The following is a 23781-nucleotide window of genomic DNA, read 5'->3' as shown; positions in this document are numbered from 1 at the left end:
TGAAGTATCAGAAGATAAAGTTCAAAAGGGACAATGTATTGGGAGATAATAAGTTGTCTACCACTAAAATCATAAATAAAATATGTATTATGATTTTAGTAGTAGGAAGAGATAACTTATCTCCATTTTTGTGATGTGAGTTTATATTTAACTATTTATCCCAATCAATCACCATTAGATTAGAAAAATAATATTACAAAGAAGTTAATGTAGAGATTTTTCTTTTCTATTTTCTCTCCATCACCCCCTAGTTATTATCACCACTTTTATAATCACTATCATAATTGTTAAGAGTGAATTATATTTATGTTCCCAAAATTTAGTTTAATTATATTTGTTGTTACTTGTATCTAAAATATTACAATCACTTTCCTAACCAGAGGTGAGTGTTCTCCCAAATATTTTATATAAATCATGAAGGAAATATAGAAAAAGGAGGAATTATTTATGTAGTTTCACAAATTTTTATTGATGGTTAGTATAATTACCATGTTGAGCCTTGGGATAAGTAGGAAGGTTAACCCACAACTCATGTTTATTGTGTATCTCAATCTTTATCTGACATAAGTTATAAAACTTTGTCTCATTTTATTTTTTTAAGTAGTAAAGCTGGTATATAACCCTTTATTTTGGATTGTAAAAGTTCATCACATGAGTTCCCTTTCATTTGTTTGTGTTTATTTTCCATTAAGCCTTACCTAAATGTCAAATATATTCCAATTGTTCACATCTTATGCATGAAGTTGTCTCCAATTATTTTATTTTCTTATCATTGTTATTTCAATTGCCAAAACTGTGGACAAGCTAGGTAGCAAATCTATTTTGGGTTTCCACTTTGAAACAATAAATATTTTATATATTAATTTATGGTATTAATTAGTGGAAACTTCATTAAAATGATAATTGAATATTTAAAAAATAAATAAGTCTTTATGCAACAACTTAAAAAGACAAAGCAAAAAAGTGATGTGGTTTCACACATGGAAAGACATGTGACTCAGTAGGATCTCCTCCTCTCTCTCTCTCTTCCATGTTTGGAATCTTCATTCTTCGGTAACACTTGTCACTATCCTTCTTCACGCGCCTAATGCGCGTGTGGAAACACTTTCTCTCCCACACTCAAAACTCTCACTATTAGAACTAATGTTACGTATCTATATCCTAAACCAATTATATCCTATCAAATATATTTAAAGTGTTGTTATATTTTTTAATTTTAAGTATGTATCATTTTTTCATTTGATTGAGACACAATAAGACATAAAATTGGGACAACTTATCTCATTCATAATATTATGCATTATTGAATTGTTTATTTATTGTTGATAAAAATAGTTTTATATCTTGTGTCATATTCTTAGTGTATTATCTATCATTCATATTTAAGTATCATTAACTCTTAAAAAATAATAATTCATTTTGATGATAAATAATGAATGACCATATCTAATAATATATAGATATTACACTATTTATCTTTTTTTATACTAGTGTGCGTTCGTGTCTGTCGAGTGTCAGTCACATTCTTATTTTAAAATACTAAGTAATTAATTTGTATATACTTCATTTTGTAGAATTAAAATGTCTTTTTTACATTGTATTTACTTTATATTATATAATTTTTGTCTTTATTAAAAATATAAAATTTATAATTAATATGTTTGGGGTGGTTATATAAGATTATATAACTTTTTAAATTAAAAGTTGAAGGATAAAATAAAAATATATAAATTATACAATAATGATTACACCATGTTTTGGTATTTACTATAGATACCGAAGAAATATAATAGATATCTCCCTTCACAAATCACAATGTATATATCTTTGGTTTATTCACCTTTCATTCATGAAACTTTCTCATCTTTCTTAACGCACACAGGTTACAGGTACCACTATATTTATCTCTCCTCTCTCTAATATATGAATATATACATATACATATATATATATATATGTATGTATTTTTGTTCATAAAAAACTAAGCTTTGTTCACGTTTTCTTTGTTTTTTCAATCACCAGTTTGAGATTCGGGTATAACTATGACGACCCATTTTTCTATATTCGCTTCTTCATGTGGGTCTCCTTCTGTTTCTTCTTCCACTATGAAGGTAATACACATCGCTAATCTTTTTTCTCTTTACTTGTGAGTTGCAGAGAGGAACGTGGTTGAAGAATAAGTGCTCCTAGTTGAAGAGAAGAGATGAATGAAGAATCGTTGATATATAGCTTCGTGGCTCGTGGAACCATGGTGTTATGTGAGTTCACTCAATTCACCGAAAACTACGCTGATATTGCATCTCACTGTCTTCATAAACTTCCTTCTTCTTCTTCTTCTTCTTCCAACAACAACAACAACAACTTCACTTACAATTATGACCATCACACTTTCATTTTTTTACTTCAAGATGGTTACGGTAATTTTCTACATTCTTATAACAATTACATGCAGTTACTTTAATTCATGCTTTTAACTCATGGATCTATTATTCAAATGCTGCTTTCTTCTTTGTTTTATAGCTTATTGTGTTGTTGCCAAGGAATGTGTTAGCAAGTATATCTCTATTGCTTTCTTAGAACGTGTCAAAGAAGACTTTAAGAGAAGATATAGTGGTGGAAAAGCAGATATAGCTGAGTTTGGGTATACCCATTTGATGGTTTTTATTGATAATTCAATGCTTGAATAGAAAAACTTGTTTGAAAAGGTTAATGATGTTTACGTGTATTTGCAGACCAGTTATGAAAGAGCATATGAAGTATATCATCGACCATGCTGAAGAGATCGAAAAGCTAATACAAGTGAAGGCTCAAGTTTCACAAGTTAAAAGTATCATGTTAGAGAACATTGACAAGGTAGGCATGGAGGAATACATGGTTTTTTATTCCTATTGATTTTCAGCGATTTGCTTGTGTAATTGTCTCCGTCCGTCCGGGTTTAACCTATAATCATTGTAAATTATATGGCTTTGGGATAATTGCTGTGTTACATTGCAATTTGGGGAGTGGTTTTTGAAAAATATCCCTATTTTTCTGTCTGCTCTTTTATACTTCTATAAGAATTTTATCTGGAGTTGAAAATTTTGGACACGGCAAATACTTGGATAAGGAATATGTGCTTCTACACTTGCTTCTTCTTCTCTCTTGCCTTAGCTTGATGCATTAATTGCATTGTTAGACAGGATGGTGTAATACTTTACCTTATCTTTATTTTGCGCTTTCAGGCTCTTGATAGAGGAGAAAATCTAACCATTCTTGCTGACAAAACAGAGACATTGCACTCAGAGGTAAGTTGTGATTTCCGATGGATTTGTCTTCCTTTCATTCGGAAATCGTGGGCATGAAAATTAGGAGATTCTTCGAGTCAAGAAAGTTTAGTCACAACTTAGATTGGTTGTTCTTGGAATTTTATTATTTATGGTCCTGGTTATGTGGCTTTCTGTTTGCCATGGATTCAACTGCTCAAACTAGCAATGAATGGTATAAAGAGTTCCTTTAAATCCTTCAACAATTAGCCTTAAACAAAACAATTGTTGTACTGTTTCCACAGCAACAAGAAGTGTATATACTTTTTGTCTGTTTCCCTTAAATGTGTTGAACTTTTTTGTAGGTGGATACAGCACATGTTAATGATGTTGCGAAGTGTGTTGATGAGCAATCACTTTGTCAAGAAATTTCTGATGTTTTTGGTGATCCCGAACTATTTCCTCGGGTGGGTAAGGAGTACCAGGCTGAAATTCCACCTTTTATTTCTGAACCTGGTTATTCCTGGTTTCAAAGTAACCTACATCAGGCAGAAGGCACAGTCAGTACTCTCCATAAGTTTCGAGTAGGATTACCCATTCCAATCATTTGGATTAATGATGAAGCAGAGAACAGTAAGGTCGATCCACTGAAAAATGCAAGCAAGTCAACTGAAGTTACTAATAAAATTGAATTTTCACCTCTAGAATGTACCAAAGAGACCAATGTGAATCAAGAAACAATGATTGAGAGGCATAGACAAAAAGGCGATTTTATTGTTCCTGGTTCTGCAAGTGATAACTGGAATGGAATTGAAGAGGCTAGTTTCATCCTCGGCCTGTATATATTTGGGAAGAACCTTATTCAAGTGAGAAGATTTGTTGGCAATAAGAAGATGGAGGATATACTGTCATTTTATTATGGGAAATTTTACAAGTCTGACAAATACCAAAGATGGTCTGGACGTAGGAAAGTGAAAAGCAGAAAATGCATTCAAGGGCAAAAGATTTTCACAGGACCAAGGCAACACGAGCTTCTGTCTCGTTTACAACCCAATGCATCAGAGGAATGTCGTGATAAATTACTTGCTGTACGTGGACTTAAATTCTTCCAGAGGTTATTCCTTCTTAGTATCATTGTTGCTCCATCATGGATATGGTGGAGCAATGCTATAGTTATGTAAAACAATAATTGTGAATGTCACTTGAAATTCAAAACAATAATTCTCCTTCCTATATATTGATTCATTTTCTTTTATATTACTTGACAGCTGTCCAAGATTTTCGTAGAGGGAGGAATACATCTTGAAGAGTATGTTTTAACTTTAAAGGATTTAGTTGGGCTCGAAGCTCTTGTTGAGGCAGTAGGAGTGGGTAAAGGAAAAGAAGATCTCACAGGTTTAGCTATAGATTCCGTGAAATCCACTCAAGCACCTCCTGTTCGCCCAGAAATACCAGTTGGTAAAGCTTGTTCAATGCTTACACCTGCGGAAATAGTAAAGTTTCTAACAGGTGGTTTCAGATTGAGTAAAACTCGAACAAGTGACCTTTTCTGGGAAGCTGTTTGGCCTCGTTTACTTGCCAGAGGTTGGCACTCTGAGCAGCCAGGTAGTTATAATTATGCTATTGCTGCTAAGCATTATTTGGTCTTCCTTACCCCAGGAGTAAAAAAGTTTTCGAGGAAACTAGTGAAGGGGAATCACTATTTTGATTCCGTTAGTGATGTGCTGGGTAAAGTTGCTTCTGATCCTGAGCTAATTGAACTTGAGACAGTTGCAGATAATGATTGCACAAGCAAGGAAGGAAATGTTATGGACCAAGAAAGTTTCCCTGATCAGCCACGCCATTGCTATCTCAAGGTGAAAACTCCAAATCGCAGTATAGATGTAATGGAATTTACTGTTGTGGACACAAGCCTGGCTCGTGAAAAGACGACAAGGGTGAGAGAATTGATAACCTTACCAGCTGGAGTTTTAAAAGCTTCTACGTATGAAAATGATTCAGATGGTTCAGATACTTCAGAGGAGGAAACAAATGAATCTGAGTCTGTCAGTACCGTTCGCTTCAAAGGGAGGAAGACTGATATTTGTGAAGCCAGTAAATTAAACATAGATAGGGGAATATCTTCATTTTTTAATGGTTTAGAAAACAATCCTTCAAAAGAGGAGATTCCGATGAGCAGCATGGGTTCTAGTAGTCTTCCTGCTTCGTCCAAAGACAGGAAGACAGACTTGTTGACCAACCCACAGAAAAGTGATAGTTTGACGTGCCAATTACTTCAGGGAATGGCATCTGATAACAAAAATGATATAGTCCCGGTTACAAAAAGGCGGAGGAGATCAACTACCCGCAGCCGTACAAAGCAAAATAGTGACACTGTTAAGATCTTCGCGGTTCCCAGAGTAAAAAAAGAGGAGGCCAGTTTCTGTCGCAACAATTCGAAGTCCAGTGAGAATGTAACTGCTAATTTCTTTGTGGCTCCCGGAGTAAAACAAGAGAAGGCCAGTTACTGTACCAACAATGCAGAATTTAGTGGGAATGTTCTTACACTGGAAATTCCACCCCCGAAGAAAATTACATTAGTCGAACCTCAGTCAATTTCCAGCTCAATCATCAGCAGAAAATCTGTTGATGTTACCGGTTCTTCTGCCACTAAGGATCATGGTGAGAAACCACAGCTGCGGCCTATGATTGACCTTAACTTACCTGTCTTGCCCGAAGTTGAAGTCGATGAACCTTTTGTGAGTGAGATACTGCAAAATAACAGAAGCAAGGAATCAGATGAGTGCAGTGTAGGAACAATCTTCAAACCTGTGGATGATTCTGACAACCAGCTTGACATGAACACGAGAAGGCGGAGCAGAAGAAACAGGCCACCTACAACGAAAGTGCTGGAAGCTTATGCCTCTGGATATCTGGACATAAAGGAGAAAAAGAGAAGTAGAGATTATCTCCAAGACAGTTTGATACCAAGACCTTCGCGATGCACATATCGCAAAGCGGAAGGTTATATTGGTGGTGATGGGTCAGGTTTTGAAAAAGAGGAAAGACCAAATGTTGTTTGTATCGGTAACAGCAACTGCTTGGAACTTTGGAACTTTGATAGCTGTAATTAGTTAGTGAAGGTTTTGAAGTTCGACAGGTGTGATTCGTGAAGGATAAAAGGAACCAAGTTTCGAAATTCCTTCTAGATTCTGGTTCTTCGAGTCTATGCTCTAGAATATTGATTGCTTGTTTCCAATATCCTTACATAACAGTCTTTTCACTCATTGAATTGGTACAGCACATACCTCATGTTAGATACAAACTTGAAAAGAAAGGTTTTATAGCATAATGACATTAAGGCTTTCCATTAAGCACAAACTTGTTGAAAATATATGGAGTCTACAGCATCTGGAGTTGGAAGTTTTATGCTTTGTTCACATTGCACATTATGAGTGTAGTTTGCTATTTTTGTCATCATCATAAGTGTGTTAATGTGTGTGATCATGACTCCATTATACATGCATATATGAAGTGATTTTCATGCATGATTAATTGTGGTTAGCCACAGTAATTTGTCTTGCTTTTTTGCTTCCAATTTCACCAAGTGTCGTTAGTTGTATGCATTGCTAAGTATTTTTAATGGTTTGATGGAGAGGAAGAAGCCAGTGCATTCAAACACGATTCTCTCATTTTGTAGTGAACCGTGAATTGGTTGTTTTGTGAACTGATTTTTTTTAAGGAATGAACCGAACTTTTACCTATAGTTTAAGTAAAAGAAAAGAAGAATAGTTGATAATATACACTTACATGAATAAGTTACAACAAACAATAATTTTTTTATCCGGGGTATTTCTCCTATGGTGTTGATTCAAAACTACAAGAAACACACTCATTATGCAACGAACTATAGAAACTCTATTGAGTATACCTCTAGCGTACCGGTATTTGACATGGTAATGTACTGCATACTACGTACTTGTACTAGTACCAAAGAGAACTATGTATCAGGTGACTATGAGGGAGAGATATGGTTCATGGAGGGTATTTTAAATACTCCTCCCACTACTACCTACTTAGATTCGTCATACCATTCTATACTTTGATCAGAACAATTATATTTAAGTTTGTGTCCAAACTATGTCTTACATAAATGAAAATATGTCATTTAATTTAAAAAATTAAATATTTTTGTTTTTTGTTTTAATATCATTGGTTTGAAAATAATTTGACACATAGTTTAAGACGACGTATCTTTATTTTTTTAAACAAGTCTAGGAACTCTTTGTGCAAAGCTAAGTACTAATAAGCAATATGCCAGTAATATTTTTTCTTGTGCGTGTGAAAATCTCTTTATTCAACATGTTTTAACATTTTGCGTCGTCTACTTTCCTTTGTGATGATTAATTAAAATGAATTTCTACAGTATTTTTTTATTTGTGATGATTAATCCTTCTTGAATGTTAAAGAAGGATTGTTATAAAAAAACTTTATTATTAGTAAAAGGCGAATAAGCCCAATAACGGCCCAGGTAGAGAAGAAAAACACTTAAGCAGCTATCTATCTGTATGTGAAGTAAAACCCTAAGTGTTAGTGTAAGTGAAAGTGAAAGATAATTGAATTGAAAGATGAGACCTTTAGATGAGAAAGAAACAACGGCGGTGTTCGAGAAGCTTTTCAAATTCGTCGGTAATAACCTCAAAAATATCGTCGATAATCCCTCTCACGAAGGCCCCGATTCCACACCTGGTCGCTACTGTTTCCGTCTCCACAAGAACAAAATCTTTTACACCAGCGACTCTATCGTCAAACGCGCCACCAATATCTCCCGCACCAACCTCGTCTCCGTCGGTACCTGCATCGGAAAATACACTCACGGCGGCAGCTTCCACCTCACTGTTCAAGCCCTCTCCCTTCTCGCTTCCAATGCGAAGCATAAGGTTTGGCTCAAGCCACAGTCTGAGATGTCGTTTTTGTACGGGAATCATGTTTTGAAGAGTGCGATTGGAAGGATCACTGAGAATATTGCTCCTGGTGATGGTGTTGTTGTTTTTTCTATGTCTGATGTTCCGTTAGGGTTTGGAATTGCGGCTAAGTCAACTCAGGATTGTAGGAAGTTGGATCCTAATGCTATTGTGGTTTTGCATCAAGGTGATCTTGGAGAGTATTTGAGGATGGAGGATGAGCTTTGATTCTATGATTTTCTTTAATGATTATGGTTCACTGTGATATTCATTATGATTTATCATAGTGATTATAGTTTTATTGTATCCCTCAATTATTATCAGTTTTGTTTCTATAATTTATATATGATGTGTTTGCCTTAATCTTGTGATTACTCTGTTGGTGTCTGATTTTTACTTAGTTAACTTTTGTTAGTCATATTATGAAAATTTTGTTGAAGTCTTGAAATAGTTGGATTTAGATATAGAAATTCATCTTCACAACCTTGCCTCTTAAAATTGTAATAAGGTCGCTGCTCTTCCTTGTTTTTTTGATAATGTGGATTTAGCTGCCATTGTTATCGATAGGAGCACATCGGCTGTCCCAGTTTTTGTACTACGCCATGTAGCTTCACTTCTGATTGGTTGACCAATTATATTTCCTGTCACGTGGAGTGACACAAAGGAGTGAGACTGTAGATGTGTACCCGATGTTGACATACTATGGTTGTTTGTTTTGATGCCTACTCTTTTCACTCCAAGTGACACACTTATGTGTTACCGTTTGAAGTGCATAATCTGGCTGTTTAAACAAGTGGGAAATCTGATTGATGATCTCACATTTCATCTACACCAAAAAACTTGTGCTCTTCTAATCAATTTAAGAAAATAGACAAGTTCTGTACTCCATTAGCAGAATTATTGAATAGAAATCGAAGCATAATTACATTCATTGCAAGGTATAAAAGGCCTATATATCAAATTAAGGGATCAAATCCTCTTCTAGACCTTAGTTTTGATACCTCATACTTTAATAAAATAAGTATCATGACACGGAAATTCTTTTAAAATGGCCTTGCCGTGGAATTGAGGAATTGATCCAATATTCGTAGTGATTGTTACTTTATTCTCAAAATAACTGAATATATTTATACCAATTATTCTTTGGGACCTCAATCTTTCATTATGGAAAGCGCGAAACCACCCCTTTTTAAATAAAAAGTGTGCTAAATGTAATTAAGTTAAACAAAATATAGTATGTTGTGAGAAAAAACTTAAATATAGTATGTTGTGAGGAAAAACTTAAATAATATAAAAATCAATGTATCATATATTATTTGGATTTGTCTCCATAATATACTATGTTTTGTTTAACTTAATTGCATTTATCAGTGTAACGAATGTGTGTGGGTGTAAAAAGGTGAGAGATAGTTTATATAATTTTACTAAAATTTAGGGATGTTAGTATAATTTACTCTTATAACAATAATCCCTTGAAAAAGAAAAAGAAAAGAGAAACATTTTCAGATTAAAGTTCCCCTTTTAATGCTGAGTACCAAACATTAAATGGTGGTTTCACACTTAGGCTGTATGCTTTGTTGAAGTGGATTGTATTTTTTGTAGGGAAGTGGTTTTTGAAAAAAAATGTTACATCATTTTATGCCCTTTCAATTTTTTAATTGTATGTTTTAAAAGTATATATGTATATTAAAAATATATAAATAAGAAAAAGATAAAAATCAATATGAACTACTAATAATGGTGTTAGAATTTGAAGTTTAAGGCATGCCTAATATGAACAAGGATTCTCTTGTTTTTACACATATTATCAATAACAAAAATGTGATTTCATGATAAATAAATGGATAAAAGTGTTATCATATGTTGCTTTTTGTGTGTTATTGTGTGATATTTGCATCTCTATTAATAGAGAGATCATTACTCGCCTAATATACAGAGAAATTGATTTGTTGGATAAAAAGGATAAAGTTAAGTGAGTATGTTATGCTAAGCCATGCATATATAAAAAGATTTACAATAACTTCAGTATAAATTGTTAGTGTATTACCTATGTGTATTATTGCTTACTATATATATATATAAAATACTGAAAGAATAGTTTTCATATAAAAATTATGAAAATGACCTTACTATTATATATTAATCATTTTTTTTAATATTGATCATTCACATAAAATTTAATAGTTAATATTAAATATTCTCATTTTTCAACTTTATTATGTTTCTGAAAGCAGAGATTAGATAAATAGTTATGGAGAGTATTAAATCACATCCCAAGATTCCAAGATTCCACCACCTAATCTTTACCATTTAATAAATGGTTATGGAGATATTAAATCAGATCACGCTGTATATTTAACGAGAGATTATAATAGTATCTCATATCTTTTACCAAATCAAAAAAAGAAGAAGCGTATATGAATGTCTTTTTCTTAAAGTAGTAAAAGTTACTAATTGCTTCTTAAGCACGTACACAAAGACAGTTGTATGTGCATATCTCATTGTTATGCTTCACGCATGGGCTTGCATTAATGCATTATTTACGACATTTAATTCAAAACTGACACGGAGATAGGTCCCGACACACAATTTTGTCCGAGCCAAAAACATCTATATATGAGGCTAACTATCTTATTGAGTATTTTTTTTATTCACAAGACTTAAACCCAAGATTTTATTTAAGGAGAACCAAACATGTATCACTCGCACCAACACTCCTATAGTAAAATAGGATTTGATTGTGTATAGGGTTTTATCATAGGACCATGTGTCACTAGGAGTTAACAGAGTCACAATCCTAGTGTTGGGTTAAAGAGCATGTGTGCCTAAAGTTGTATAATTTTGATGGCTCAACTTTTATTTGGTTGGGTATAATTGGATATTAGAATATCTATACTCCTTTTATTATTCGTATGGATATTTCATCATTTTTCCAGAAAATTCTATTACCACGAGTTTTTCTAGAATCATATAGACACAGTGGCATGTATTGTAATTTGTTAATCACATAAGACCTGTATACTCTTCTAGAATATGTTAATACCAAAATAACAAGGTTTTCTGAAGGCCAAACACGAATTATTTTTTGTTCAAAATTTTATATGGCATTCACCAAAAGCTGAGAGGGAATAAAATTCTATATAGGAGAAGATAAATTCAAGTGTCATAAAACAGTAATTGGGTAATAATTTATGTCATGTATGTCCCGCTCTTCTGATCTGCATGCATTATTGCACAATGTTGCAGAGTTTGTGCATGTGAAACTATAACATTCTATATACGTTTTTCAGTCTTTTGAAAAGATTGAGAATCTTTAACCCATAACTAAAAGTCATCTTTTGGCGGATGACATGTGGAAAAAAGTTCTATGATATCATGTTAAGATTTCATCTCAAAACCAATTAGTAATGAGAGGAGTAGCCCAATAGATATTTAAACGATTCCTGAGACAATGAGGTATTAAAATTTAGTTGTGAAAATAGCACTGCTCATATTGTAGGTTCATATTAGTGGCAGAGAGTTTGAGAAGCTTTACCTTTCACAGATTATTTTTCTCAAATATACTTATAGTGTAACGAATGTGTGTGGGTGTAAAAAGGTGAGAGATAGTTTATATAATTTTACTAAAATTTAGGGATGTTAGTATAATTTACTCTTATAACAATAATCCCTTGAAAAAGAAAAAGAAAAGAGAAACATTTTCAGATTAAAGTTCCCCTTTTAATGCTGAGTACCAAACATTAAATGGTGGTTTCACACTTAGGCTGTATGCTTTGTTGAAGTGGATTGTATTTTTTGTAGGGAAGTGGTTTTTGAAAAAAAATGTTACATCATTTTATGCCCTTTCAATTTTTTAATTGTATGTTTTAAAAGTATATATGTATATTAAAAATATATAAATAAGAAAAAGATAAAAATCAATATGAACTACTAATAATGGTGTTAGAATTTGAAGTTTAAGGCATGCCTAATATGAACAAGGATTCTCTTGTTTTTACACATATTATCAATAACAAAAATGTGATTTCATGATAAATAAATGGATAAAAGTGTTATCATATGTTGCTTTTTGTGTGTTATTGTGTGATATTTGCATCTCTATTAATAGAGAGATCATTACTCGCCTAATATACAGAGAAATTGATTTGTTGGATAAAAAGGATAAAGTTAAGTGAGTATGTTATGCTAAGCCATGCATATATAAAAAGATTTACAATAACTTCAGTATAAATTGTTAGTGTATTACCTATGTGTATTATTGCTTACTATATATATATATAAAATACTGAAAGAATAGTTTTCATATAAAAATTATGAAAATGACCTTACTATTATATATTAATCATTTTTTTTAATATTGATCATTCACATAAAATTTAATAGTTAATATTAAATATTCTCATTTTTCAACTTTATTATGTTTCTGAAAGCAGAGATTAGATAAATAGTTATGGAGAGTATTAAATCACATCCCAAGATTCCAAGATTCCACCACCTAATCTTTACCATTTAATAAATGGTTATGGAGATATTAAATCAGATCACGCTGTATATTTAACGAGAGATTATAATAGTATCTCATATCTTTTACCAAATCAAAAAAAGAAGAAGCGTATATGAATGTCTTTTTCTTAAAGTAGTAAAAGTTACTAATTGCTTCTTAAGCACGTACACAAAGACAGTTGTATGTGCATATCTCATTGTTATGCTTCACGCATGGGCTTGCATTAATGCATTATTTACGACATTTAATTCAAAACTGACACGGAGATAGGTCCCGACACACAATTTTGTCCGAGCCAAAAACATCTATATATGAGGCTAACTATCTTATTGAGTATTTTTTTTATTCACAAGACTTAAACCCAAGATTTTATTTAAGGAGAACCAAACATGTATCACTCGCACCAACACTCCTATAGTAAAATAGGATTTGATTGTGTATAGGGTTTTATCATAGGACCATGTGTCACTAGGAGTTAACAGAGTCACAATCCTAGTGTTGGGTTAAAGAGCATGTGTGCCTAAAGTTGTATAATTTTGATGGCTCAACTTTTATTTGGTTGGGTATAATTGGATATTAGAATATCTATACTCCTTTTATTATTCGTATGGATATTTCATCATTTTTCCAGAAAATTCTATTACCACGAGTTTTTCTAGAATCATATAGACACAGTGGCATGTATTGTAATTTGTTAATCACATAAGACCTGTATACTCTTCTAGAATATGTTAATACCAAAATAACAAGGTTTTCTGAAGGCCAAACACGAATTATTTTTTGTTCAAAATTTTATATGGCATTCACCAAAAGCTGAGAGGGAATAAAATTCTATATAGGAGAAGATAAATTCAAGTGTCATAAAACAGTAATTGGGTAATAATTTATGTCATGTATGTCCCGCTCTTCTGATCTGCATGCATTATTGCACAATGTTGCAGAGTTTGTGCATGTGAAACTATAACATTCTATATACGTTTTTCAGTCTTTTGAAAAGATTGAGAATCTTTAACCCATAACTAAAAGTCATCTTTTGGCGGATGACATGTGGAAAAAAGTTCTATGATATCATGTTAAGATTTCATCTCAAAACCAATTAGTAATGAGAGGAGTAGCCCAATAGATATTTAAACGATTCCTGAGACAATGAGGTATTAAAATTTAGTTGTGAAAATAGCACTGCTCATATTGTAGGTTCATATTAGTGGCAGAGAGTTTGAGAAGCTTTACCTTTCACAGATTATTTTTCTCAAATATACTTATATATCCATCATAAACAAGTTTTATACAAAGATTCAAATCCATAGCCCTCCAACATGTGTTTAGAATTTGGTTGCTTGCTGTATTCATTCAATTGAAAATTTGAAGATAGAAAAAATGTGTTATACCATGTTGATATTAATTTGAGATGTGCAAATAATAAAACCATATGTCTATAATAACTTGTAAATATGAGCAATCTCTACATGTGTGGTTTTTTTAATCATAGTTTTTCGAATATTGAGTATGAATAGAATAAAGTTAGTTCCAACATCTTGAATAGAATAGAATAGAGTTATCTTCCAAATCATATCCTAGACTAATCTTATTATGTCACGTCACTTAAAAAAAATTAAATATTTATAACTTTATCCATTTTATTTTATTGTGATTGGTTAGAGATATGGTTGTGGACATGGTTGGGGACAACAGATCCTCATCCCATGCACGTGTCTAGTAGTGCAAATCAACAAATTTTTTCCACCTCCTAATTGAAATAAATTCCTTACATCTTGGGTCCCCAACCCTAATGTATGCACCTCTTGACCCTTCCCCACAAACCAAGGGAACACTTTCGGAAAATGACATATTATTCATTCATTTAAGCTAGCCTGGTGTGCAATGAGCATCATCCTTTCTACTAACTAATTTATTCCACAACCATTCAAGTAATACCTTCACTAAGTACATATTACCTTTCTATAAATATAAATATGAAATCATATCATTACTCACGAAAATGTTTCATATATTAAAAGAAGGAAAGTGCTTTGGGTAAAAAAAAACATTATTATAGGGTTATCATGCTTTTAATATGTATATTATTATCAATGACATGTTTGATTCCCCTTAAGTAAAGTTTCGGATTCAAGTCTTCTAGATAGAAAAAATATCTGCTGAGAGAGTTAGCTCTACATACCTATAAATACTTCTCGGAAACCAAAAAAAATTGCAATTCAATAGGTCCTACTTTAGCTGTATTCACATCGAAACATATCCATCTACATAAAGTAGTATATATCTTCCATCCTTCCTCCATGTGTAGTTGTGTTCATATAAATTAAATATTTCATATGTGCTACATTCTATCCCATCCTCACAACTCCATCATTTCACCTATATATATACATAAAATACCCTCTTCTCTCTTACAAGCCTAGTTAAGTAAAAAGCACACATACACTCAATTTTTGTTCTTCATCTTGTGATCAAGAATGTCGGGGGTTTGGGTTTTCAAGAACGGCGTGGTTCGGCTCGTGGAGAATCCGGGGGCGGAGGCAATGGAGGGAAGCCGGCAAGGGTCAAGGAAGAAGGTATTGGTTCACATACAAAGTGGTGAAGTGATTGAGTCATATGGTGCACTAGAAGAGAAGCTAAACTCACTTGGGTGGGAACGATACTATGATGACCCTAACCTACTTCAATTCCATAAACGCTCCACTGTTCATCTTATATCACTCCCTAGGGATTTCAATAAGCTTAAATCCATGCACATGTATGACATAGTTGTCAAGAACAAGAATTCATTTCAAGTTAGGGACAACATGTAACACCAAACACTACTTTCTTTAGTGTATTTCTCTCTTTTGATTTCGTTGCATGGGATGGTTTGGTTTTAGATTAGTGCCATGTCGTTAAAGGTGACTTAATTTGTGTTGTATTTATGTGTGAAGTTTGAGTATCATTTATGTGTGAACTACTGTAATATATTCTTGTACTAAATATTCTAATTAATATATTGTGCATGCACTTTTATTAATTTTTCATTTCAATTTCACCAATATGTAACTCTTTTTCCCATAAAAACCCTTCAGATTCTATCAAGTTCTACGTGATAAGTACGTACAATAATGGTAAAGTTGGGGGAGTTAACATATATTCTATATTAGAAAAATATGTATAATCGATAGCGTAAGAGTTTTTTATAATATTATCGTTTCATTCACCATTCATTTTTAATCATAATTGACTTTTCAAAAAAATAATTCAAATGAAGAGGAAGTGTTACATTGACTGTGTATAAATCTTTACAGCATTTTATAAATATTACACTCAATTTTCATTCACAAGTCAACATTATACTGATATGGTGATATTTAACACTAGTTAAGTAGTTAACATTTTCTTAGTCATTAATGAAGTGTTATAAATTAATTAACAAAATATTAATAGACCCACTCCATACATACTATTTAACTAATAATTAAATTGTTTTAAATGAATATGAACTAATAAAATTTTAATATTGGAATAAGGCTAAATTACTAGAACATGGATCAATTGTTCCAATTTTCTTTCTCAACTAATTAAAAACAATGTATAAATAAATAGAATTTTTTTGAAATCAAAACATTATATTTTAATATTACTTGCCAACTTTATGCTGCATGGGCATTGTAGGGATGGGATTTAGGCATTTACATTTTCCACACCTAGATTTTGAGGGAGCTAGTTTTTATGAGTGAAAGAGTATATAAATCTTGAGGTAGAGAAGGATTTTATACATGATGGACTCATTAGAGATAAGAGTATTACAATTTTATGTTTCTTCTTCTTTAGAACCAAAAACCTCAATTTTGAGTATAGTGGAGTGTAATATACTGGGTATGGGAACCCAAGAAGTAATGGAATAAGTTATAGTTAAGTTAAGGAGGGCTTAAGTATAGTGGAGTGTAATTCTATTTTATATGTGACCATATAATAAAGATAGTTTAATACTCTCAATTAAAAATATATAAATCACTCTAGAAACTTTAGGGTTTTAAAATAATTACTAAAAACAAACGTTATGGCCCATCAATAGGAAAAGACAAACAAATTATATAAAAACAGGTTGGTTATTAATAAATAAATTAAAATTTGGTAAGTTATTATTTGGATTTTAAATAATAAATATAGAATTCCCAAATAGATGATGTTCTTCTAGAAACATCAAAATGATCAATTTGAGATATATTTTGAATAGAGTTTAATATATAGTTATAATTCTTTTTAACAATAAGAAATAAAGAAAATCATAATTTTAAAATAAATTACACTGATACTTATGAGTTTTAGTGAGATTACGCAAACTACCGAATCTTTTTAAAACCTACACATATCACCCCTAATTATATATATATATATATATATACATTATAATATTTTGTTTGACTTAGTTACATCTGTCACTATGTTTATTGTGAAGACAAGTCTAACTAATATAAGATTTGATGTTTATTCATTATTTTAGTTAGTTACAATATAGTACCAGAGTAATTTAAACATATTCTTAGACTTATTTACGGTTTGTAATAAATAAAACATAATGTGAATATAAGTTTTATACCATTTGTATTTGTCTCTATGATATATCATATGCTTGACTTAATTACGTCTCATTATTTCTGTTGTTTAAGAAATTATACTTACTTTGGTAGTCAGTATAATGTATAATTATAATTATAGGTAATTTGTATAAGTCTTAAAAAAAATTCAAATAATTTATATAATTTTACTAAAACTCGGAATTTATGTAATTTTGAAAATAAGGATTGGTTAGGTGACAGGTGGGTGGGTGTGTATGAAATAGAAGAGTGCATCCCATCGCAGCGCAGCACATGAATGAATGGATTCAAATTCAAACCCTATTTTGAACCAACACTTCACTCTCTCTTTTGATTCTCCTCCTCCTATACGAGCTCCTCTTACCCTTTACAACTCTGATTCTGATTCTCATTCTCATTCTGATTTTCTTCTTTCTCCTTCTCCTCTTTCCGATTCTCATTCTCCAACTTTGCGGGTTACTCCCTTTGCCCATTTATCTACCTATGATGATGATGATGATGATCGTGATAACCAACAACACACTGAAGAAGAAGAAGAAGAAGAAGAAGAAGAAGAAGAAGTGTTGAATGTTGTTAGTGTCCCTCGCAACTTTGTTGCTGCTCCCAGAATTAAGGTGCTTGATGTTGAAGAAGAATTTCTCGAAAATTTAATGTTTATGGATTCTTCACCTATTACCCATTCATTGCATGCAAACAAGTTTACATTTTTCAATGATATTGCTTCTGATCATTTTTCTGAATTTCGAGATGACGATGTCAGTGTTCGGAAAGGGAATGCACTGGCTCTGGATGAGGATGAGGATGATAGAGAAGCTTGTGATGAATACTACATTGCAACTGATACAAATGTTATGTCACAGAATTCGCAAGATAAATCGAACAATGAGCAATTGGATAAGGTGGAAGTTGTGTTAAATGAGTTAGATGAGGAAAATTTGATTGCAAAATTAATTGAGACTGATTCCACAATGCAAAGGAAGTTCGAGTTCGACACTAGAGAAGTCGAAGACATGGTTGAAGGAATTTCAGTAATGGATGGTGATACCGGTGTTTCAAAGTCCAATTTTGAGGATTATAACAACAACACAATGCAAAAACAGAACACTGCTGTTGTTAATTATCTACAAGAACAGGTTTCTCAACTGCATACTGATTTTAGTATGACAGGTGAAAATGTATCTGAGGGGTTTGCTGAAATTGTTGAATGTAGTGCACCTCAAAGTAGTGCGAGCAACGGAAGTCAATCTTTTGATTTTGATCAACAAAGTGAGTGTGAGAAGCTGGTAAGCATAACTGAATCCATGATAAACTCAAAAGCTGAATTGCATGATTCTTATGCTAGTTTTGAATCCAATGATGATGCTTGTGATTGTGAAGTTAATAAAATTCAAAGTGTGGAGTCTTTTGAACTTTTTGATACCGCACTACTTCAAGAGAGTAGTACATGTTTGAAAAATGATTTGTCTAGAACTGTATTAGGTGGTAGTCAAGAAGATGAACTTTTTTGTGAATACCTTTCACATGAAAATGTGGAAGTAGATCTTATCTCGGGAGACACTGTAGAGAAAGAAGTTACTGTTGATATAAGCACAGTGAGTCAAGAATCCAAAAGAGATGGTTCTGCTTCCGATGGAGGTGCAGATTGCTTGATGCCGGTAGGCCTTGAGCAGTTTAAGGAACAAATCACGGCTCTCTCTGCTCTTTTGGGTTCAAAATGTTCTGGAAAGAACTGCCATGAAGAACAGACCATTAAGGGTTCACATGGAAAGCTGAACTTATCAAGTGATGATGCAAAAAAGGAAATAAATCATGTTGGTGCTGAATCAAATGGCGGCACAGTTACAGTCACCAATGCCGATGAATCACTTGTTATCTTTCGCAAAGAACAATCTAGTTTCAGGTCCTTACCACATTGTGAAGCTCGTGCTGGATTCGAAGGCAACATAGGTAAGAAAGAAAAGGAAAAAATCCAGAAAATAGAGGACATAAGTGTGAAGTTCTTGAGGGTTGTCCAGCGAGTAAATTTATCGTTTGAAATTTCCATGGTTTCAAACGTTTTATGCAAGCTGGTTGCAGATATTGGAAGACGCTCAAATCAGGAATTTGTCATTGAATCAGCAAAATTATCAGCAAAGAAGTTTGAGGAAGATTGTCAATATGATTTAGACTTTTCCCTTAACATTCTAGTTCTTGGGAAAAGTGGGGTGGGAAAGAGTGCAACCATAAATTCTATTTTCGGTGATGTGAAGGTCATAACAAATGCATTTGAACCTGCCACAACCTCTGTAAAAGAGGTTTCTGGAACTGTAAATGGAGTCAAGATCCGAATCCTTGACACACCTGGTCTCAGTTCCTCTATGAAGGAGCAAGCTTTCAACAGAAAGATATTGTCATCTATCAAGAGGTATATGAAAAAGTTTCCTGTAGATGTCATTCTCTATGTTGATCGAGTAGATGCACAAACCAGAGATCTAAATGATTTGCCAACGTTAAGGTCAATCACAAGTTCTCTCGGTCCATCAATATGGCAACGCACTGTTCTCGCTCTTACACATGCTGCTTCTACTCCTCTGGATGGACCATCAGGATCCCCTCTAAGCTATGAGGTATTTATTGCTCAAAAATCATTTATTGTTCAGCAATCAATCACCCAAGCAGTAAGAGGTTTGAGTGAGTTGAGTTCAAGTTTCATGTTTCCAGTGTCCCTTGTTGAGAACCATCCATTATGTGGAAAGAATAAATGTGGGGAATGTGTGCTTCCTAATGGACTTAGATGGAGAAGCCACTTGTTAGCTTTGTGTTTCTCTGTGAAGATCCTATCTGAAGTGTCTTCTATGGAAGGACCTCAAAATCTTTTTAATAAATGGATGCATTTATTCTCCCAGGACCATTCCTTGCCTCTCAGCCATCTATTTCCTTCACTATTGCAGTCTCCTGCACATCTTAAATTCTCCGCCGATTGGAATTAAGTTGACGATTTTAATGAATACGAGAATAAGTGTAACTAGCTGATAATGAGGAATTACAGCTAGTCTCTGCAGGTTCAAGGGAGAACTATTTTTCTGTGGAATATCAACAATGGTCACTAAAGCTGCTCAAAAGATATTTTCAGGGGAGGTGAAAGCATTCTAGATTTAGATACATCGAATACAAAAGAAATTGTAATGGGTAACTATTGTTGCAACATGGACAAAGATGAAAGTCCATAGGAGAGGCTTTATATCCTGTTTATTTAACATGACACTCCCTTCTTCTTTTGAGAGAGAATATGATGTATGAAATCATTTTCAGCTTTTTTGTAATGTCAATTCAGGATATAGTCATGGCTGGGACCATGATAAATTGAAAATGTAAGCCAAATATGCATTTCACAAGTCACAACCTTTGTTTCTAAATCACGCAATCATATTTGAACTTTACCTCATCCTGCTTTTGGTAAAAGCTTTGTACTTAGTCTTGTCTTTTGGTAAAACGTAAAAAGATGAACAGGAGAAGAAAAAAGTGTCATTATCCATATCAAACGGTGCAATTAAATTGAATCCTATCTTTATGATAATATCAAATCTTAACACTGCTTCAGATTCAATTCCTCCTTCAGTAGCCAACTCTAATCCCCATAGATCTAGGCATATAATTCTGCTTGTTCTGTGACTTTCAATAACTTATTTCTGCTAATGCAATACCAAGCAGAATTCTATACTAGTTACATATTCTTTCATCTCCATAACAAGAAGAAAATGACAGTAAATAGTAATGCATTACTTTCATGCACATCTTTGTCACAGTCATTTATATGGTAGGATTTAAAAGCAAGTGTGCAGAAAACTATATGACACATTTGATAGTAAAAACTGTGAAGTGTGCAATACAACATTCAATGTGATGAGAAATTCTGATATTTAAAATGACTTTCTGACCTAAAACCAGCATAGAAGGATTTGGGAATGGAAACAATGAGTACAAAAAATAGCAAATCATGAAAAAGGGAACTGTCCTTATCAACTTATCCACCAGTGTACAAGAAAAGAACAATTGAAGAAAAAATGATGCAAATTGCTAAGAGCTTAGCTTCTTCAAAATGTAAAGAATTCTTTTTCTTTTTTATCACTAATAACATCTTGGCACAAATGAGATGAGGGTAATTGCTCTCTTATCAGAATTCAATATAACTCATTAGTCAATACTAAAGCAATCACTGGTACAAGAAAAATAAATAGAAGATTACAATTTTGAATAACAGTTACAGAATTGACATGCACTCTATGGTAGAACTAAGCAGATGAATAGTCATGGGTGGTAAGAAACCAAAAACAAATTTGTTGAAGATTTGAATACCCATCATGAAGAAGAAATTGGCAACTTGATGGCTTTGAAAGCTGGATGAAGCAATCCAAGTTCATCCTTCACCTCAAGTGGATTACTACTCTCATTCCTAACTCTCTTCACTCTACGGCTACCGAGCGATTTATGAGTGAACCCATACATCTGCAAAATCTGATTGTCCCCAAAATTATAAGCTCTATCCATTTGTTTCAAGCACCTCTCAACAGGGTAATCACCAAACTTTCCACAAGGTTTACATCCCACAAAATGAGTCACAAGTGGCCATCTATGATCACCAAGACCAGGATGATAATTCTCAATAAACTCCTCATATTTATCCACCAAAATCCCCCAATAACCATGCAAGTAATAATGATTCTCAAGATAAACCTTGTTCCCCCATTGCTCTTTCCCTGTAGCCAATAAATAAACCATTGCAGATTGATCATCGGCTTCGAAAACAGGCCTATTCTTAAGCTCCCTGGTTAGAATTTTCCCAGCCTCGTCTCTGATTTTCCCTTTCGGACCCATTGGTGCCCAAGCATCAAGAATATCCAATGACCATTGACAATTCCTTAAAAGGAAACTCCCAGTGTTCAAACCAATCCAATTTTTTTCATCGTAAACCATCTCGTTCCACCCGTGCATCACGAAGTTGTGATCTTTGTAACGCTCCCAAGGAACCTCGAATGCCATGTCGGTAAACATTGCATCACTGTCCATCCACCATAGAAACTCAACCTCAGGATGTGAAAGCAAAAGTTTTCGAATCAACGGAAGCTTAGCCCAGAAACCTGCCATTTCAGCATCTAATAGAGCCATGTTGTAGAATATCTCAATTCCATGAAGCCTGCAATAATCAATTTTGTTCTTAATTGATTTCAATAAGTAGTGATCCCCGACCGGGTTTTCACACGGTTTAGGTGATGAACCGGTAACTAATAAAACCCGGGGCTTAGTGGGCCCCACGAAATTAGGGTAATCGGGATTGTTCTGAAGCCATTGGGAACGTTGTAGGTCCCAATCGGAGATCTTGGGGCCGAGGGTGTACGGCGTGTTTGGATCGCGCTTAAACTCGTCGTCGCCACCTTCATCGACGAGGATCTTGGAGATGTCGAAGGTGGCGTAGTTGTTGGGCTCGGTGGTGGTGGTTTCGGGTTGGACTTCTTCGAGGACACGGCGGGGCTCTACACGGCGGCCGCCACGAGAGTATAGGTGGATACGGATCTCGTTGAGGTCTTGCTCCGGTGTGCCGAACTTGCCGGCGCCGATTGTGCCACGGAGGAGGACGACGGTGAGGAAAAGACATAGGAAGGTGAGGGAGGCGTGCTGGCATGCCCGTTGGATGTGGCGGAGACGGCGTGTTCCGAGGCAGCGGTGGAGCATTGTGTGAGTTGAGTCGGGCGAGTTGAAACCGAGACGAGAAGGGAACTCAGTGTGAAGTGAGAAAAGGAGTGATAGTAAAATAAGTGAGGGAAGTTGAGATTTGTTTGAAATGCAATTATGCAAATAAAGATCCACTATTTCAGATCACCTAATAACAAATTAATAAGTATCTAGGTAAGCATTGAGCAAAATAATGTTACTTCAAAGACACAAGTTATTTTTATGGCTGCTTGTTTTCAAACTAAAATCTGAGTACAAACTGATTCGTAAAATTATTAGATGATACAATATCAATGATTCAAACTAGATTTTCAAAATTAAGTATAAGATAGTGCCAGCCATTACTAGCTTAATGAGAAGTTAAGAGTACTTGTGAACGTGTGCATTTACCCTTTAGATTCAAGTTGGTGTCCCTGGACTAAAAATATAGTTGGACAAAAGATAATGGGACAATGGTTTATGAGGTGTATTTTAGTTGTCACACGAATATAATTGGAGGGCGTTCACTGATTTTGATTGATGCTCATCATAATGCATGTGATCATGCCTTTAAACAATTATATAAGAATAGTATTCCCCTTCTCAAAGGGAAGCAAATGAAAACGTCTTTATTTAAGGTTGATAGAGACTCGTTAAAAGACCATAATAAATTTGTTAACCAACACAACTGAAATTAGTTAGTTCTAAAAGCTGGATTTTTGTTTATGGAAAGTGAAGGAGCAATAAATTTTTGAAGATAGAGGAGTGTATCAAATATTTAATTATGGTTGAAAGACTTGTTACATTTTTTTTTTAGT

The 23781-nt window shown here is 33.6% G+C and overlaps 5 protein-coding genes across 5 annotated transcripts; 4 read left to right on the top strand and 1 right to left on the bottom strand.

Moving 5' to 3' along the window:
* LOC109363090 lies at positions 1805-6860 on the top strand. Its single transcript, XM_019609270.1, has 7 exons — positions 1805-1889; positions 2158-2417; positions 2521-2641; positions 2733-2853; positions 3222-3284; positions 3608-4330; positions 4511-6860. The coding sequence occupies exons 2-7, from the start codon at positions 2204-2206 to the stop codon at positions 6353-6355; spliced, it is 3087 nt and encodes a 1028-aa protein (XP_019464815.1). The 5' UTR covers positions 1805-1889; positions 2158-2203; the 3' UTR covers positions 6356-6860.
* On the top strand, positions 7815-8552 carry LOC109361491 (60S ribosome subunit biogenesis protein NIP7 homolog). Its single transcript, XM_019606957.1, has 2 exons — positions 7815-8439; positions 8473-8552. The coding sequence occupies exon 1, from the start codon at positions 7850-7852 to the stop codon at positions 8411-8413; it is 564 nt and encodes a 187-aa protein (XP_019462502.1). The 5' UTR covers positions 7815-7849; the 3' UTR covers positions 8414-8439; positions 8473-8552.
* LOC109362013 (flowering-promoting factor 1-like protein 3) lies at positions 15021-15654 on the top strand. Its single transcript, XM_019607589.1, has one exon. It carries the CDS (start codon positions 15164-15166, stop codon positions 15497-15499), a length of 336 nt encoding a protein of 111 aa, XP_019463134.1. The 5' UTR covers positions 15021-15163; the 3' UTR covers positions 15500-15654.
* Positions 17557-20651, top strand: LOC109361951 (translocase of chloroplast 159, chloroplastic-like). The gene has a single exon (XM_019607474.1). The coding sequence runs from the start codon at positions 17557-17559 to the stop codon at positions 20242-20244; it is 2688 nt and encodes an 895-aa protein (XP_019463019.1). The 3' UTR covers positions 20245-20651.
* LOC109363073 (xyloglucan 6-xylosyltransferase 2-like) lies at positions 21424-23117 on the bottom strand. The gene has a single exon (XM_019609246.1). It carries the CDS (start codon positions 22982-22984, stop codon positions 21614-21616), a length of 1371 nt encoding a protein of 456 aa, XP_019464791.1. The 5' UTR covers positions 22985-23117; the 3' UTR covers positions 21424-21613.

The sequence above is a fragment of the Lupinus angustifolius genome, chromosome LG12 (genome assembly GCF_001865875.1).
Source record: "Lupinus angustifolius cultivar Tanjil chromosome LG12, LupAngTanjil_v1.0, whole genome shotgun sequence".
Lineage (NCBI taxonomy): Eukaryota > Viridiplantae > Streptophyta > Magnoliopsida > Fabales > Fabaceae > Lupinus > Lupinus angustifolius.
Note: the sequence above shows the minus strand (reverse complement) of the source record. Positions and strands in the feature narration are given on the sequence as shown.